General features: G+C 46.2%; 1 protein-coding gene across 1 annotated transcript in view; it reads right to left on the bottom strand.

Annotated features, from left to right (window-relative positions):
- Positions 1 to 18324, bottom strand: part of RORA (RAR related orphan receptor A) — a 523174-nt gene that overhangs the window by 126208 nt on the left and 378642 nt on the right. The window contains 1 exon segment of the mRNA XM_060259894.1: positions 7722 to 7751. Within this exon segment, the coding sequence (XP_060115877.1) occupies positions 7722 to 7751 (30 nt within the window).

Below are 18324 nucleotides of genomic sequence, written 5' to 3'. Positions count from 1 at the left end.
GCTGTACAGAACGATATCCTTGCAGCGTAATCATCTGCAAGATTTCAAAAATCAGCATCGGCAATTTTTTTTGCAAATGTCAGTGTGATGTAGAGCAGCATAGGTGTGTGTGTGTATAGCATGGCTAGAAATGAGAGGACTATTTTATTAGACAAGTTGGGGGGCTGTAAGGAATCACAGGAGGGATAGATCTCAGATAATTCCTCGCTGACCTGGAACTCCCCTTGTGGGATACAGGAACATGCCTGCCATTTCATAAAAAGGTAAAGTTAAGGGTAGTCCCATGTGCAAGCACCAGTTTTTTCCAACTTTGGAGTGACATCCCATCATGACATTTTCTCAGCAGACTTTTTTTTACAGGGTAGTTTGCCGTTGCCTTCCCCAGTCATCTACACTTTACTCCCAGCAAGCTGGGTACTCATTTTACTGACCTCGGAAGGCTGAGTCAACCTTGAGCCAGCTACCTGAACCCAACTTCTGCCAGGATCGAACTCAGGTCACGAGCAGAACTTGGACTGCAGTACTGCAGCTTACCACCCTGCACGAATTACCCAGTGAGTTTCATGGTGATGGACTGGGTGGATTCGCAGACAGGTCTTCCGAATCCTAGCTTGACATTTAACTGTGACAGCTTCTCTGGACCATTCCATAAAGCTTCTACGTAGGTGTCTTTTATTCTGATGTGTGAAGGTGACCCCACCACAAGACCAGTGTTGCATAGTGTTTCCAGTATTCCACTTGAAGTCAGAAGATCTGAGTCTGATTCTCAAGTCTGCCACAAAGGCTGGGGTGTGGGTGTAGGTGTGGGTGGGTGGGTGTGCACTGTGGTCCAGCCTCTTTCCCCAACCTGGTGTGCAGACAAAACTATGGGTTGCCCTCAGTTACTTGAAGGAAGGACAAGCTAAAAATGTGATCAGAACAAAATGAGCTGAGGTGTGGCAGAATCAGAGGCTGGGGAAGAACTGTGGCTGAGTGGTAGAGCATCTGCTTGGCATGCAGAAGGTCTCAAATTCAATCCTTGGTGTCCCAGTTAAAAGGACCAGGTAGCAGGTGATGTGAAAGACCTTATCCTGAGACCCTGAAGAGTTGCTGCCAGACAGTAGACAATTCTGACCTTGGTGGATTGAGGGCCTGATTCAGTAGAAGGCAGCTTCACAGGAGGTGGTAGCGGCTACAAGCATAGGCAGTTTCAAGAGGAGATTGGATAAACATACGGAGCAGAGGTCAATCAGTGGCTATTAGACACTGGGTATTGATGGAACTATCTGTCTGGGGCAGTGATGCTTTGTAATTGGTGCTTGCAGGGGGGGGCAACAGTGGGAAGGCTTGTAGTGTCCTGGCCCCACTAGTGGATCTCCTGATGGTATCTGGGTTTTTTTGGCCACTGTGTGACACAGAGTGTTGGACTGGATGGGCCATTGGCCTGATCCAAGATGACTTCTGTTATGTTCTTATGTTCATGTATTATAGAGTGGGCCATGGTGCAGTAGAGGAGCCCCGTGGCACAGAGGGATAAGCTGCAGTACTGCAGTCCTAAGCTCTGCTCACAACCTGAGTTTGATCCCGGCGGACTCTGGGTTCAGGTAGCCAGCTCAAGGTTGACTCAGCCTTTCATCCTTCTGAGGTCGGTAAAATGAGTACCCAGCTTGCAGGAGATAAAGTGTAGATGACTGGGGAAGGCAATGGCAAACCACCCCGTAAAGTCTGCCAAGAAAATGTCCTAATGCGACGTCACCCCATGGGTTGGTAATGACCCGGTGCTTGTACAAGGGACTACCTTTACCTGTGATCAGAACAGCTCTGAAGAAATCAACTCTTCATTTTATACTCACTATTCAAAAGAGTCTCAGAATGGCTTACAGTCTCCTTTCCCTTCCCACAACACCTTGTGAGGTAGGTAGGGCTGAGAGAGCTCTGAGAGAACTGCTTTGGACAGAACAGCTCTGATAGAGCTAAGGTCACCCAGCAGGTGCATGTGGAGAAGTAGGGAATCAAACCCAATCCTCCCAGATTAGAAGAAGACTGCAGATTTATACCTCACACTTCTCTCTGAATCAGAGACTCCGAGCGGCTTATGATCTCCTATATCTTCCTCCCCTACAACAGACACCCTAATAATAATAATAATAATAATAATACTTTTTATTTGTATCCCGCCCTCCTCGCCTGGGCAGGCTCAGGGTGGCTCACAGCATAAAAATATAATATACATCAACAGTTATAATTATAAAATCATCATTAAAACAATTTACAAGTTATATTAAAATTATCATTAACATAGTGGTGCTATAACATTAGGTCTTCAGTAGGATTCAGTAGCTAAAAAACATATCCGGCAGCACTTTCTTGGCTCGGCATTAGTTGAATGCTATTTTGAAGAGGTAGGTCTTACAGGCCTTGCGGAATTGATCTTGTGAGGTGGGTGGGGCTGAGAGAGCTCTTACAGCATCTGCCCTTTCAAGAACAACTCCTGCGATAGCTGTGGCTGACCCAAGGCCATTCCAGCAGCTGCAAGTGGAGAAGTGTGGAATCAAACCCGGTTCTCCCAGATAAGAGTCCTCGCACTTAACCACTACCCCAAACTGGCTCTCATGTTCTTAAGAGAGTCTGTGCTCCTAACCACTACTCCAACCTGGCATCTGTTTGGTGTGCAGAAGGTCCAGGTTCAATCCCTGGCATCCCAAGTGAAAAGGATCAGGCAGTAGGTGATGTGAAAGACCTCAGCCTGGAGAGCAGCTGCCAGTCTGAGTAGACAGAACGGACCTTGATGGACCAAGGATCTGATTCAGTACCAGGCAGCTTCAGGTGTGTTCAATAAAGTCTGCTGAAGAGGAGGAGGAGACTCAGAGCAGCTTACAATCTCCTTCCCCTTCCCACGACAGACACCCAGTGAGGTAGGTGAGATTACCAGAGGCTGACAGAAACTGCTTTTGAGGGGCACAGCTCTGACCAAGGTGCAAGTGGAGGAGTGGGGAATCAAACCCGGTTCTCTCAGATAAGAGTCCGCGCACTTAACCACTACACCAAACTGGCATTTGAGGATTTGCCTTCGATGGCAGCAGGAGGTAGTGGGTGGAATGCCGCAGTCGGATCGATGACTTGCCAATGCAGGAAAGTGATAGCCACGTTTGGCTGTAATGGATGTTAGAGGAATTTTGGCTCCTAGAAACAGCTGGTGAAGAGCAGATGCATTCTCCCTCCCACCAAAGGGGGAAAATATCAATTTTAATATAGTAGTTTGTATATAAAAAAAGAAAGTTTGAACTGGGGTGGGGGGAAGAGAGAAAGAGAGCCCTAGACTGTCTCGAGGATTGTTTTACCAGGGCAAAGAGTGCTTCAAGGACAAGCAGGGAACTTGCTGCTATTTGAGGCAACTTCATTATAAAATCATTTTTAATAAGCTCTCTTAACAAAGGGAGGGAGCAGCCACGCAGAGAAGCCCCCCAAGGGACCCGCAGGCCACTCGGTTAAGTTATTAGGCAGTAACACACAAGGGACCAAACAGCTATTTTATTGGCCTCGGGGGACAGGATTCAGTTTCCGCCTGTTCTCTAGAGGCATTGGTGCTCGCAGCACAGACTGTTAACTATCATTTTTAGGGAAAGTTCTGACTTTTCTGGAGGAAAGTGGGGTCTTTGGCTGGTTGCGTGGAGTGCATCTCTGTGTCTGTGCATTTAAAAACTCCCTCGATTTGACATTCACCAGGCAGAAAAGGGAAAACATCTCTGAGTCAGGAGTTACTCACAAAGGAAACTGGTACCCAGCTTGCTACCAACTTTTCCTCACTGCCCCACCACCTTTCCCACCTAGCCCTAAAACTGGAGACATCCCAAAGCACACAGTTACAACAGAGTTTCAGTTCCACCTATGTGATCCAAAAGGGGCAAAAACCCCACACCAATGGTCATTACGAGCAATGTTCCCTCTAAGCCATGAAGCCTTGTGAGCAAAAATTCTGCTTTGTGAGCTACTGAATTAAAGTTGCGAGCTACTGCATAAATTAGTTTGCTTGGGGCTATTTTGCCTGAGCTAAGACAAAAATGTGTGAGCCGGAGGCCAAAAATCTGTGAGCTAGCGCACACTAACTCAGCTTAGAGGGAACGCTGATCACGAGTCCTCCAGATGCAGGGAGTTTTAAGCAGCATTTCTCAAGTCAACATGTGATGCATTTCACAGAGCTGCCACCCAAAATGGCAGTCTCGTCTCAAGCTTTTCCCCTTCTGCCGCCTAACATCTAGGAATGTTTACTCATGTCGTGATCTTCCATGTTGTGCTCACATCCTGGGTTGCCCCTCACAATGGTGGGGGATATAATGTACCAAGCTGGGAGACGAGCGTAGGGCAACATGCTTTATTCAGGGTACATTACAAGATGGAGAGAGAGAGCACGCGGGCCGGGCCCCGCTTATATACATCGCCTGGAACATCCTCCAGGCTGGCCAGTCCAATCCTGGCCAGCCTATTTCCCCCCACTGGTGGCGATAGGCGGGTGATCAGCGCTCTGCGCGGAGGCATCTGGGTGTCCCCAGTCGCCTCCGCTGCTGGCACGGACTAACGCTGTTTCTATGTTGCGTTATAACGAAATGGTTTCGTTATAACGAGATGGTTGCGTTCTGCGAACGCGATATGCTATAGGGGAAACACACAAAATGACAACATTGCTGTGATAAGTAAGCAGGGAATCATAGAATCATCGAGTTGGAAGGGACCTCCAGGACCATCTAGTCCAACCTGCACAATGCAGGAAACTCACAAATACCCCCTCCCCCTAAATTCACAGGCTCCTCATTGCTGTCAGATGGCCATCTAGCCTCTGTTTAAAAACCTCCAGGAAGGAGAGCCCATCACCTCCTGAGGAAGCCTGTTCCACTGAGCACAGAGGGACTGGGGGAGGAACTAAAAAATGTTGCTGCTATATTTTACAGCATCCCCCTGTAGGGTGTAACAAGGTGTTCTGTCCTGAACAACAGCACTCTGAAGCATATTCATAGTAAACTCCCCTGAAATAAATAGGGAAGTAAATATGGCATGGCTCATAGGTCAAACCATGGGTTTTCAATGAACATCATGTTAGCATGCTTCTACCCCCACTTTCCTTCCCAAGAAGCAGCTCAAAAATGAATGATTGCCACTCTCTTGGCAATTTGCATCTTGTTGTTTCAGCCAAACCACAAACACATCTCTCCAAGCCAGAATTTAAGAAACTTCAGTTTAATCCTGATTTGGAGACAAGAGTACAAACCACAGTTTGTGAGGCAATGACCAGAGAGGTGGGTACGTGTGTTGGTCTGAAGCAAATAGAACAAAGTGCCACTGGATTCAAACTTTGCTCTCTTTATTGAGTTAGACATGAGGGAAGCAGAAGAGATGAAGTTTGTGAACTGGCTTCTTCTTACTCCTGAAACATGCCAATGCCCCATGGGGAGGGGGCTGTGGCTCAGTTGTGGCGCATCTACTTAGCATGCAGAAGGTCCCAGGTTCAATTCTCGGAATCTCCAGTTAAAAGGACTGGGCTGTATGTGATGGGAAAGTCCTCTGCCTGAGATCCTGGAGAGCTGCTGCAAGTCTGAGTAGAAAATACTGATGCTGATGGACCAAGAGACTGACTCAGTATAAGGCTGCTTTGTGTGTCCATGTCTGCCTTTTGGTGAAGAGGCTGTAGCTCAGTGGTAGAGCATCTGCTTAGCATGCTCAACGTCCCAGGTTCAATTCCCAGCATCTCCAGTTAAAATGATCAGGCAGTAGGTGATGGGAAAGACCTCTGCCAGAGACCCTGGGGAGCTGCTGCCAGTCTGAATATCATAAAATCATAGAGTTGGAAGGGACCTCCAGGGTCATCTGGTCCAACCCCCTGCACAATGCAGGGAATTCACAAATACCTCCCCCACCCACAGATCCAGTGACCCCTGCACCATGCCCAGAAGATGGCAACAAAAAACCTCCAGGATACTTGGCCAAACTAGCATGGAGAAAAATTGCTACCTGCCCCCTAAGTGGAAATTAGCATTTCCCTGGGTGTGTAAGAAAAGTCCAAGGGAACTAAGCATTGATGCAACTCTTCCTGTCATTAGCACTGCTGTCAGATGGCCATCTAGCCTCTCCTTAAAAACCTCCAAGGAAGGAGAGCCCACCACCTCCTGAGGAAGCCTTGTTCCACTGAGGAACTGCTCTGCCAGGGATGTTGAGCCAGAAACTCTTCTGATTTAATTTTAGTCTGTTGGTTCTGGTCTGACCTTCTGGGCAACAGGAAACAACTCTGCACCATCCTCTAGAATAGATGACAGCCTTTCAAGTACTTGATGATGATCATCATATTATTTCTCAGTCATCTCCTCTCCAGACAATACTGCCCTTGGTAAACCAAGGATCTGATTCAGTATAAGGCAGTTTAATGTGTTCATGCCGCCTTATCTTACAAGAAGAGCCACGGAACATATGTGCACCTTGACACTCCCTGGTCAAGAGGGAGACAAGACCAAGGCCCTGTTCTTCTGCCTAGTTTTCCTCACTGTCTCTTTGCTCTTTTCCATCCCACCCTACCCAACAGAAGCAAGCAGGACTCTGTGTTTGTTCCACTGCAGGAATAATAACCAAAGATGGTGGGGTGTTCTGCGTGCCAGAGAAGAACGTGAACAAGAAATCTTTGGCTATCTCATTGCCAGAAAGCTTGAGCAAGAGCAGGCATGTTCTCCAAGTTGTGCACTGCCAAAAATTAAAACCAGCTAATGGACACATTGCAACCACAGTCTTCACAGGCAGAGCAGCACTCCCTTGACTAGGATATAATTGAAATGGCTGAATGGATGTGAGATTGTCCATCGCATTGATGGAGAGAAACAAGAATCGGCTGCCGTGTCTGAGGCTGAGTTTCTGCCATTCAGCGTTCACATCTTGGCAGTTGTGTTGATAAGGTTCTCTGAAACAGACCCACAGATGGAGTGAAAAGCCATTCTTGCAGCAACCTTATAAGGCTTTTGGCTGCATGGCTTGGATGATAAAGAAATATCTGTTGGCAGAGCTGTGAAACCAGCACAAATCCACCCCCATTTTAAGTCAATCTTGAAGGGTATGGGTCCTTGAAGGAGAAAAACCTGGACAGCCTTCTTTTAAACTTGCACACAGAAGCTTTGAAATCAGAATTCAGGAATTTGCCTCTGGGTTTTCAAACTGATCTTGGCAATCGAGAGCAGTAGTAGAATGTTTATCCACTATGACTTATGTGTAATTGGAGAGCAAACAGTACCAACCAGAGTCACCTTAACAACAGAAGCATAAAACAATCCACTGGACAGACCACCAGGCTGGTAAAGAGGATAGAGATGTTGTAACAGTAAACCTAGCAACAGAGCTGCTGAATGGAAATAAGGCTTGCGTAGAAAAACAGCTATCACCACCTTCCTTTTCTGGACACATCCATGAACAACCAAACATGAAATTAAACATTTGAATTCCACATCTGGATACTCATCCAATCTGTTAATCAAGATGGAATTCTGCTCTGGATGGTTCTACAGACCTTAGCTTCCTTCTTGGGTCAGCCCCAATCTAGGCTATCGTATCTTTTTAATAAAAAATTATTAAAAAGCAGTACAAAGGAGAGCGCAATTCACGGCATTTGTGTTCTACCAATTTTGACAAAGGCACACACATCACACACCCATCTGGTTTTCATGCACATGAGAGAAGACACAACCGAATCGGAAAAGAAGGGTCTTACTTACAGGTGTGCGTCTTCTTCGTTACAGAAATACCTGGTAGGAAGAAAGAATCATCATTATTAGCTGTACATTTTTAACTATACAATTGTTTATTATTATACAATTTTTATTATAACTATATGCATATTGCTGGTATAATTATCTGTCTGTCTGTCTATCTATCTATCATTATTAGCAGTCTTGGAATATTATCTATTTTTATTTATTCTCCCCCCCTCCACACACACACTTTTTCACCAGATCAGGGCCACAAGGTGGGATACAATCACTTTGAATAAGAGTCCCTGTGCACCTTTGAGACTCCTGTTTACTACCACAGAAAATCTGCAAACGCTACCTCAGAGTAGGCTCGAGTGCCAAAAACTCACAATGTCGACCTGTGAAAATGTGGGTGTGCCAGGTGGAAAGGGGGGACCACCAAGGTTTCACTTGGTCAGACACACCAGCCGCAAACAGAACCCAACAGGCCCTTGGTCCCTTGAGTAGGAAATTAGTCCCCTGTGAATGCTCACCTTTTCACATGCAGTGAGGGATGATATTTACCAAGGCAGGTGGAAAGTAGCATTTGTCAACCGCAGGAAGAGATCAAATAGTATATCCACTACTTGTAATCAACATGCTGACTTTGTGCACATCGAGTCACTTCTGACTTCTGATGACCCTATGAATTAGTGACCTCCAAAATGTCCTCTCGTTAACGTGCTAAAGACATGTCTTTTTAAAACTGAGTCAATCCATCTCATGTTGGGTCCTTCACTTCTCCTACCACCAACTTTCCCTAGCATTATGGTACTTTTCAGTGAGTCTCCTCAAAGCGCAGCCAAAGTACAACAGCTTCAGTAACCCTGCTTAGCTTCCAGGCTCTGATGAGATCAGGCCAGCCTGGACCATCCCAGTCAGGGCAGATGAACAGAGGTGGTTTATCACTGCCTGCCTCAGTGTAGCAACCCTGGACTGATTCTGCTTAGCTTCTGAAATCTGAGGATATCAGGCAAGCCTGAGCCATCCAGGTCAGGGTAAGCAAAGAGAAGTGGTTGGCCATTGCCTTGCCTGTGTCATGACCCTGGACTTCCTTCGTGGTCTCCCACCCAAATTCTAACCAGGGTTGACCCTGCTTAGCTTCCAAGATCTGATAACACTGGGCTAGCCTGGGTCAGGGCACACACTGAATTCAGCACCTTAAAAATGAATGAAAAAAAGAAACAAAAAGGCTTAACCGATGGAAGAGGAGAGTGGGTGTATACCCTGCCCTTCACTCAGAGTCTCAGAGCAACTTACAATGTCCTTTCCCTTCCCCACCCCACAACAGACACCCTGTGAGGGAGGTGGGGCTGAGAGAGAGCTCTGAGAGAACTTGTGACTGACCCAAGATCACCCAGCTGGCTTCAAGTGGAGGAGGACTGGGGAATCAAACCCGGTTCTCCATATTAGAGTCTGCCACTCTTAACCAGTACACCAAACTGACACAGTATGGAAGGCTGCTGATTGCCCTGTTGTGTACTACAGACCTTTCATTTCCAGGGGTCAAGCAGTGTCCCCACCCTCCTTCTACCCAATGCATCTCGTTCTCCTTGGAGGGAATGACTTAGGAGTTTGTGCTGCAAGCTGTGACTCCTTCCAGTTAAACCAACAGCCTCAGGAATACAAAGAAATTATCCCATTCTTGTGCAACATGAGAGGCATTCTAAAAAAATGGGAAACAGAAACCAGATGAAACTGAACAGAGATTTACTTATTCATTTGCCAAAGTTATATGTGACTTTTAAAGGATTTTAAACCCCAAATCACATTAGTGGCTTCAAAGACAAAAGTGTTCAGGTCCAACAAACCACATGGCTCAAGATGACCCAATGAAATGTCAAATGTCGTGGTGGTTTTTTAAGAGTTGGCTTGGAAATATATGTAGCAGCTGAAATAAACTAGCCCCAATTATCCCTGATTAGTACTTAGATGGTAGAGCACCAAGGAGATCCAGGGTCGCTATGCAGAGACAGGCAGGCAAACCATCTTTTGAACATCTTTTGCCTTGACCTGGATGACTCAGGCTAGCCCGATCTCATCTGATCTCCAAAGCTAAGCGGGGTCAGCATTTGTCAGTATTTGGATGGGAGACCACCAAGAAAGTCCAGGATTGCCACACATATAACAAACCACCCCTGTATGTCTCTTGCCTTGAGAACCCCATGAAAAGTCACCGTAAGTCAACTGCGACCTGATGGCAGTTAATTATTAGTATTCAGAATCTATATAAATCACAAACCAATTATAACCTAGGAATTAACTAGTCCACAGGACTATAGTCCAAGTCTGTAAAACAGACACATCTTTTATGGACACCCTGTATATCCATACTAACCACAGCTCTTGATCCATGGCTGATGATTGGACCTGAAGACTGGCAAGTCAACTGATTCAGAAGTAAGTTCCACTTTGTTCCATGGAATTACTTCCAAAGACATGTGCAAAGGATGGCAGCCCAAACTTTCAAGTGATCTTTTGGAATAGCCATACTTGTAGGATTGCCAACAACCAGGTGGCCCCTGGAGATCTCCTGCTATTACAGTCTCCAGATGTCTAAGATCAGTTTCTATGTAGAAAATGGTGGTTTGAGGTCCCTCTCCTCCCCAAACCTTGTCTTCAGCAAGCTCCCCACCACCATCTCTGGGTATTTCCTAAGCTGGAGCTGGTAAGAACATTAGAGAAGCCATGTTGGATCAGGCCAATGGCCCATCCAGTCCAACCCTCTATATCACAAAGTGGCCAAACCAGGCACCATCAGGAGGTCTACCAGTGGGCCAGGACACTAGAAACCCTCTCACTGTGCTCCCCCCACCAAGCACCAAGAATACAGAGCATCAGTGCCTCAGACAGAGTTCCATCTATACCCTGTGGCTAATAGTCACTGATGGACCTCTGCTCCAGATGTTTATCCAATCCCCTCTTGAAGCTGTCCATGCATGTAGCTGCCACCACCACCTGTGGCAGTGAATTCCATGACTTAATCACTCTTGGGGTGAAGAAGTACTTCCTTTTATGCGTTCTAACCTGACTGCCCACAAGTTCTTGTATTGTGAGAAAGGGAGAAAAGTACTTTTCTCTACCTTCTCATTCCCATGAATAATCTTGTAAACCTCTATCATGTCAACCATCAGATCCCCAAGCGCTTTAACCCTGCGTTGAAAGAGCTAAGCAGAATCTTTCACTGGGGTCCAAGCAGGTATAATTCTGCAGCATGCAAGTTATATAGGGCCAAATATTTTGGAATATTCACCTAACTGTACAAAAGCTCTTCTTAGTTCCAAAACAATATGTTTCTTGATGTTACAGCAAACAATTAATATGCATGCTTCTCCAGGAAACAGTTTCCAAATAGGAAATTTGATTTAAATCACTCCACCCCATGAAAGCGGCTGAACTTTGTCCAACTGTCGTAACCAGGAGTCATCCACAAATGGCAGCTCACCCTTCTCCAAACCGCCTGGTCTCATTGCGCTTTGAATTAACATGCCCTGCAAGTAACAATGTAGCCTTGGAAATGGAGATCAGCTTTGCAACATCAATGTGCTCCTTTTCAAAGTAAAGCAAAAGGAAATGTCATGAAATTACCAAAACTATATCATAACTGTGGCCACGGTTATCACTGAGCGAGTCCTTTGAAATTACAGTTATCACAAGGTTGATCACTGGAGCATTTGCATCTGACATTACCATTCAATGCAAAAAAAATATATCTGGGGCTGATTAGCTTTTGGGCTCTCCGGATTGTCCACCGCAGCCAACTATTTGTGCAGCCAAATTGTTTTGAACAGAGAGCATATCATACATACTGTGGTATTTACAATGACAACAAAATCTATGCATCGGGAAAAAAAACACTGTTTCTCTTTAAAGATGTCAGCCCATTATGCACACACATCTTACTGCAGACTTTTAGAGCCATAAGCCTTTAATTTTTACTTAGGATTCTGTGCCTGCCTTACACACCATTCTTTTTCCTCTGCATTTTTAAACTGCTTTTCTAAATTGGATTGGAATGTCACTTATGGCTTGTGGGGGATGGTGTCTAAATTTAAGAAATTGTCATATCATAGCTGTGCAAGCACCTTCCATTTAAATTGTGGTTCAGGTTTCGTTCATGCATTTCAGTGTTAGTTTGCTGAATGAAAGGGAACAGAAAGGAAGGCAAGCAAAGGGGGAAACTGATGCTGAAACTGACAAGACTTTTTTTGAAACTAACAAGCAGCTGCAAAGCCATATTGTGATGCACTAGGTATTCTCTGTTGTGTTATTAGCCATTGTAAAAAGAGTCACACAATTTCATAATATGGAGAAACATGTTGAGTGTACAGAATGCATGGTAAAACCCACTGACAATGGCATTGCAAGTTGTGATCGCTGGCAACATGAGTGTGTACACGCACCTGTGCAAAGCTAGCTGCAACTCCACCACACTTTGCACAGGGCTGCAATTTGTATGGGGGAAGGAGTCCTCTGGCAGACGCTCTGCAGAACTTTTTTAGTCTCATGCCACAAAACTGAAAAATCGGGGGGGGGGTATTTTTGTGGATGCCCTAGTGCAGCTGCATAGTAATGCTAATTTCCTGCCTTTCGGGAGGGCAAAACTGTGCCAAGGATAAACATTTTTCTGAGAAGACAAACCTTGTGTGCAAACATGCAGAAGATTACTGCCCTGGCTTCTGCCTGCCCTATTGTATAAGAGCCATAAAACAACAACAACAACGACAACAAAATCTAGTGGCCCCCAGACCTGACTGTGTCTCCAGTAGGGGTGCACCACCTTGAGTGCAATCAGGAGCCAGCAATTAAGATGGAGGATTACAACAAAGACTCCAGCACCTGCAGAGAGTCTTGCTGAGCAGAAGAATAGACAGGAGCAGATGCAGGCTGGAATACATTCACTTCCAATGTTTAACAGTGGGCTCATGTAAAATCAAGATCCATCACTGACTGGACCCAGATCTGTTATTGGAAGACATCACAGGCTCCCTTTTCTAGGCACTGTTTGGAGGGAGGGAGGGAGGATGGATGGAAGGAAGGAAGAGGAAGGAAGGAAGGAAGGAAGGAAGGAAGGAAGGAAGGAAGGAAGGAAGGAAGGAAGGAAGGAAGGAAGGAAGGAAGGAAGGAAGGAAGGAAAGTATTCGCTGGGCAGAAAGTATTCATTCATTCTTCATTTGTACCTCGCCTTCCCCCCCAATAGCAACCCAACATGGCTTGCACCATTCTCCTGTCCTCCATTTTATCCTGACAACAACCGGAGTATGACTGGCCCAAGGTTTCCCAGAGAATTTCCGCGAACAGGGATACTCTTCCAGACAGCTTCCATCACAAAGTTTCCAGCAAAGAATCACCCTCCAACTGCCCCAATGAGGAATGGGTAGCAAAAGGCAGGAGTTCCTCCACTGCACCAAAACCCAACCCAGGTGAGGCCTGACTCTGAGGGGGTTGCTGGTGAGGCAGAAGACCTCCTTCCAAATACACTGCACAGCCTCCTCTTTTGGATTCAACTTCTCTGCAACCCATGCAAAGCAATAAAGTGTACTTGCAGAAGTCTAAATGCCAGCACAACACACAGACGAAGGCTGCCAGTCTGCCAGAGGGCAAAAAGAGAGTGCAGATCTACTTGGTGCAGGTTGCTGCAGAATTTCTGCCAAGCCCATGCAAAGCCATACATTTAAGTTCTTCTGCCTTTCCAGCATCACCTTTAAATCAGCCCCCAAGATCACTTCTCTGGGAATATTGTGCGTTCAGTTTTAATTGCCATTCACAATTGGAGTTCTGCAAGACACTTTGGAAGCTCATTTTGGCTTGAAAAGCAGGATAAAAATATATGAAACAATTGCATCAAAACTGATACGAGATTCAGTCTGTGAGGTTTGACTTACAACAGCCCTCCCTTGCACGCGAGAGATTAAGTGATAAACGTGCATCTGCAATCATACATCTGTCACTTCATGCAAGTGTAAGCATTGGAAGTGAGTGTCCTTTCCCTGGATGACATGGTACTAGTCACCAGTGTGATTCAGAAGAGCAGTCCTGTGGTCCAACAGCTCTGGGTGGAATTCAGCCAAATGGAAATGCTCTGATGCCACGTCCTTGCTTAGGACAAATAGCCTCTTAATGATCATCAGTCCATATTACTGAAAGTGCTCTGAGTAATTCTGGTGCTTCAGTGGGGTGGGGGGGACATGTTAATGGACACTAATGCTTATAGTTCATTCCAAAGGGGAATAAATTATGTCAGGGGGTTGAGTGGATGAAGGGCAACACATTCAGAACATTGTAACATTACAGAGTGCAGGACTCTCAGTGGCTCTGTAACGTCACTTTTTTAACAGTGCCCCCTGATGCTTTCTCCACAGTTTCATGGGGACTGAGTGATAGTTCAGCAGTTCCTGAGGAATATTCTCAAAGGTTATCCATGAAATCATGCAGAACTGTGGGGGACATCCATCCCCTAGACAATTCTTGACCATTCTGGAGAGAGAGGTGTTTGCAAACCAGACAGGGTGGTGTAGTGGTGTGAGAGTGTTGTGTAGCACATCAGATACTCTTGTGTGTAGAGAGCCAGGTGCTCTTGTATCTCCATCAGATACTCCTGTACAATCGTTTTAGAGGGTAGCCATGCCAGTGAGCTGTAGAAGAGTTGGACTGATTCCCCACTAGCCTTATGCTGCATTCACACTCCACTTCTCTGCAGGGCTTCCGTGGGATTTCACACTATCTGTCCTGGGGCTGCAACTTGCTTTGCCTTTTTTGCTTGGCAAACAGAAACCGTTTTTTAGAGGATCTTGTTTGCTGCACGGAAGAGGCGGAGCAACTTGCAGCCCCGGGGCAGATAGTGTGAAATCCGACGGAAGCCCTGAGAAGAAGAGGAGAGTGAGAGCGGCATAAGGCTAGTGGGGAATCAGTCTCAGATTCGAGTCCAGCAGCACCTTAGAGAGACCCACAAGGCTTTCAGGTTACAAGCTTTTGAGACTCATTGCTCTTTCCACCAGGTAGACTCCTGATGCAACTTTAAAGCACAGCTCTCCATCAGTGAATCCCCAGATGTGGGGCTGCACTTGAGCTCTTCTGAGAACCATGCCATTTCCTCTAAATTCTTTTGTCCCCCTGCAGTTTTGTCAGAGGCAGCTGTGACAGTAAAATATTGCCGCACGGAGTGGACGCCCTCTGCGCCAGCGGTGACATTCCAAGAACAGAAGCTCCTTCAGCGGAAGGCACTCCCCCAGTGGGAGCCATTCATTCAGCCTAGGGACGGAGGAACCACTTGGCTGTAAAATGCACAGCTTTCCTGTGGGGGAATCAATCCCTGGAGCTAGGGCTCAGCTCCTCTCATTTGATTCATTGTCTCAAGTGCAGCTTTCCTCTGACTTTGGGGAACTTAAGACACGTGGTGAGCTGGACTTTGTAAGTGTAAAGGAGCCAGCATAGATGTTTATGTGAACACATGAATGTGTCCTATACTAAATCAGACCATCTGCCCATCAATGGACAGAGGAAATTGCTTTATATTGAATCATACCACTGGTCCATCAAGGTGTGTACTGTCTGCTCAGAGTATGAGTAGCTTTCCGGGGTCCCAGTGTTCTTTTTATATAACCTCCAACCTGACTCTTTTTAACCAGAGATACTGGGTACTGAATCTGGGACCTTCTGCATGCTCTGCCACTGAGACATGGCCCTTCTCCTATAATGCGTGAAGCTGCCTTATACTAAATCAGGCTGCTGGTCCACCAAGGTCAGTATTTAAGAGACTGGCAGCAGCTGTCCAGGACTCTGCTCCCTCTAAGCTGTGGAGTCTTGTGAGCAAAAAATTCTACTTTGTGAGCTACTGGCATTAAAGCTGTGAGCAAGCAATTTGGCTACTGCACAAATTAGTTTGTTCTGGGGTATTTTTTCCTAAGCGAAGACAAAAATGTGTCTAACTCAGCTTAGAGGGAACACTGGTCTTAAGTAGAGGAACTTCACATCACCTCCTGCTTGATCCTCCATCACCTCCTACACTGGAGATGCTGGGGATGGAACCTGCGATCTTTTGCTTGCCAAGGAGATGCTTTGCCACTGAGCAACAGCCCCTCACAGCCCCTCCCCCTCCAATTCATCACACGTCTGTTCCCATCCATCTTTCCATTTGGCAGGATGAGACACACAACCAAGCAACCCTTGAGACATGAGAGAAGTTACCCTGGGACTGTTGAGTGACCAGCCTAGCCTTCCTGCAAGGTGTTGAGGCTATTATGCCTGGTTCTTCCCCAATACAGATGTGCAACTTTCTTCTTCCCTGGCAGAACACTGTACACATGAGTTCCAGAGGGAATCAACAGAAACACCCCAAGGGTGGGAATTTGAGCCCAGCCCTATTCAATCCTCACCTACACTGTAACTATTACACCACACTGGGTCTCATTTTTAATATCGCTATGACTTCAACTGCTAGAGAGGATGGAGGGACAATCACATGAAACTAGACAGACTGTAAATGCGTTACAGAAAAAGCTGAACCTTCCTGCTGATATATATATATAAAATTCCTCCTAGTGACCGGCAGTAAGAGATATATAAGCTGACACGTTAAATTAGGGAACACCCGATTTAGCCGAGCCGTGTCATTTCCACTGACGAGACAAGGAAATTAGCAGTGTGCTCATTAAGTAGGAAGGTGAAGGGTTTTATACTTGACCGTAGAGAGCAACATCTAGATTTCACCTTGAAACATGCTCTCAGCAGAAGTACAGAGAAATGCAGTGCCCCTTGCAATGGGGCGAGAGCACTGGTGACAAACTCGGCCCGGTTCAGACTTCAGCCTCGATCCCCTTCCATTGACAGTGTGGGCAAATAGCACTGAAGGATGGGTGCCAACACAGTGCAATCCGAAGAGCGCTTTCTTAGGAGTAAGCCCCGTTGAATAAATCAGAGTAGCATTCTGAGTAGACCTTCTTAGGATTGCAACCCACAAATCTCTGGGACCCCATCTTAATAGGCTGGAGCCGAAGTCCCTTGTGGGGCAGTCCTTCACTTTTTCCTCTTTTCCTGAGAAGGTGTCCTTCCCCCAATGAGAAACCCTCTTAGGACAGTTTCAGAGGGTGACTGAATTGGGCTGCAGGAGAAGAGCTATATTCAAATACAGCAGCTCCGAAGATACCTACAGGATTTTAGGGGAGTAAGCTTTTGCAAGTCATAGCTCTCTTTGTGAGATAACAGAGCTTTGACTTTTGAAAACATGCCCTGAAAAATCTCATCTGTCTGCAAAGTTCCATTAATGAAGGGAACTTTGACCATTCAAAGCTTCTACCTTGAAAACTTTGCTGGTTTCTAAGGTGCTCCTGGACTTGAATTTAGCTGTTTCACATAGACCAGTTCCCTTTAACTCTCTTATAAAGGCAGCCAAAGCCATGTTTCATTCCAACAAGTTTTGGATCGGTCCTGATTTCGTTATTTCTTACAATCTCTTTAAATGCAGTTTTTCTGCCTCTGTGTATTAGCAGCATGAATGACAATTTATGTAGCTCTTGGTCTGAAATTTGCCTTGACAACCTACTGACAAGAACAGAACCACAAGGTGTTTACTGATCACTTTTTTAGCTCATATGAGTTCCCCAATCACCCTTTTATCCTCACAAGAACCCTGTGAGGTATTCTAGGGTTGTCAACTCCACGTTGGGAAACACCCGGAGATTTTTGGGGTGGAGCGTGAGGAGGGTGTGGCTTGGGGAGGGGGGGCTTCAATGCCATAGGATCCACCTTTCAAAGTACCCTCCATAGGGCTTAGTTGGCCACTGTGTGAGACGGGATGCTGGACTGGATGGACCAATGGTCTGATCCAGCAAGGCTCTTCTGAAGGCCTCAGCTTCTGTGCCCTGCTGTTGGCTCTCCGCAGCAACTGGTTGGCCACTGTGTGAGATGGGATGCTGGACTAGATGAACCAGTGGTCTGATCCAGGAAGGTTCTCCTTATGTTCTTATCAAGGGAAGGCCTCGGTTCTGTGATCTGTTGTTGGCGCTCCATAGGAACTGGTTGCCCACTGTGTGACAGCAGGCTGAACTAGATGGACCCTCACTGGTCTGACCCAGCAGGGCTCTTCTGATGTTCTTATGAAGGACTCAGCCTCTATGCTATTTTGTTGGCCCTCCAGAGAAACAGGTTGCCCACTGTGTGAGACAGGATGCTGGATCTGATGGACCACTGGTATGATCCATCAGAAGTCTTCTCTTATTTTCTTATGAAGGCCTTGGCCTCTCTGTTGCTGGCCCTCCAGAGGAATTGGTTGGTCGGTGTGAGATACAGGATGCTGGATTTGATGGACCCTCATTGGTCTAATCCAGCAGGGCTCTTCTTATGCGTTTATGGAGGCCTCGAACTCTCTGCCCTGTTGTTGGCTGTCCAGAGGAGCTGTTCGGCCACTGTGTGAGATCAGATGCTGGACCAGGGTCTGTTCCAGGAGGGATCTTCTTATGTTCTTACACAGAGACTATTATGCTCTACTGAGATTATTTGTAAGAAGGACTTTGTTCCCTCACGAGCAATGAACAGGGTTTTTCCAGGGTTTGCTCAAAAACTTAAAAATTGCAAGCAAGGGACACAGATC

The sequence above is a fragment of the Heteronotia binoei genome, chromosome 19 (assembly GCF_032191835.1).
Source record: "Heteronotia binoei isolate CCM8104 ecotype False Entrance Well chromosome 19, APGP_CSIRO_Hbin_v1, whole genome shotgun sequence".
Classification (NCBI taxonomy): Eukaryota; Metazoa; Chordata; class Lepidosauria; order Squamata; family Gekkonidae; genus Heteronotia; species Heteronotia binoei.
Note: the sequence above shows the minus strand (reverse complement) of the source record. Positions and strands in the feature narration are given on the sequence as shown.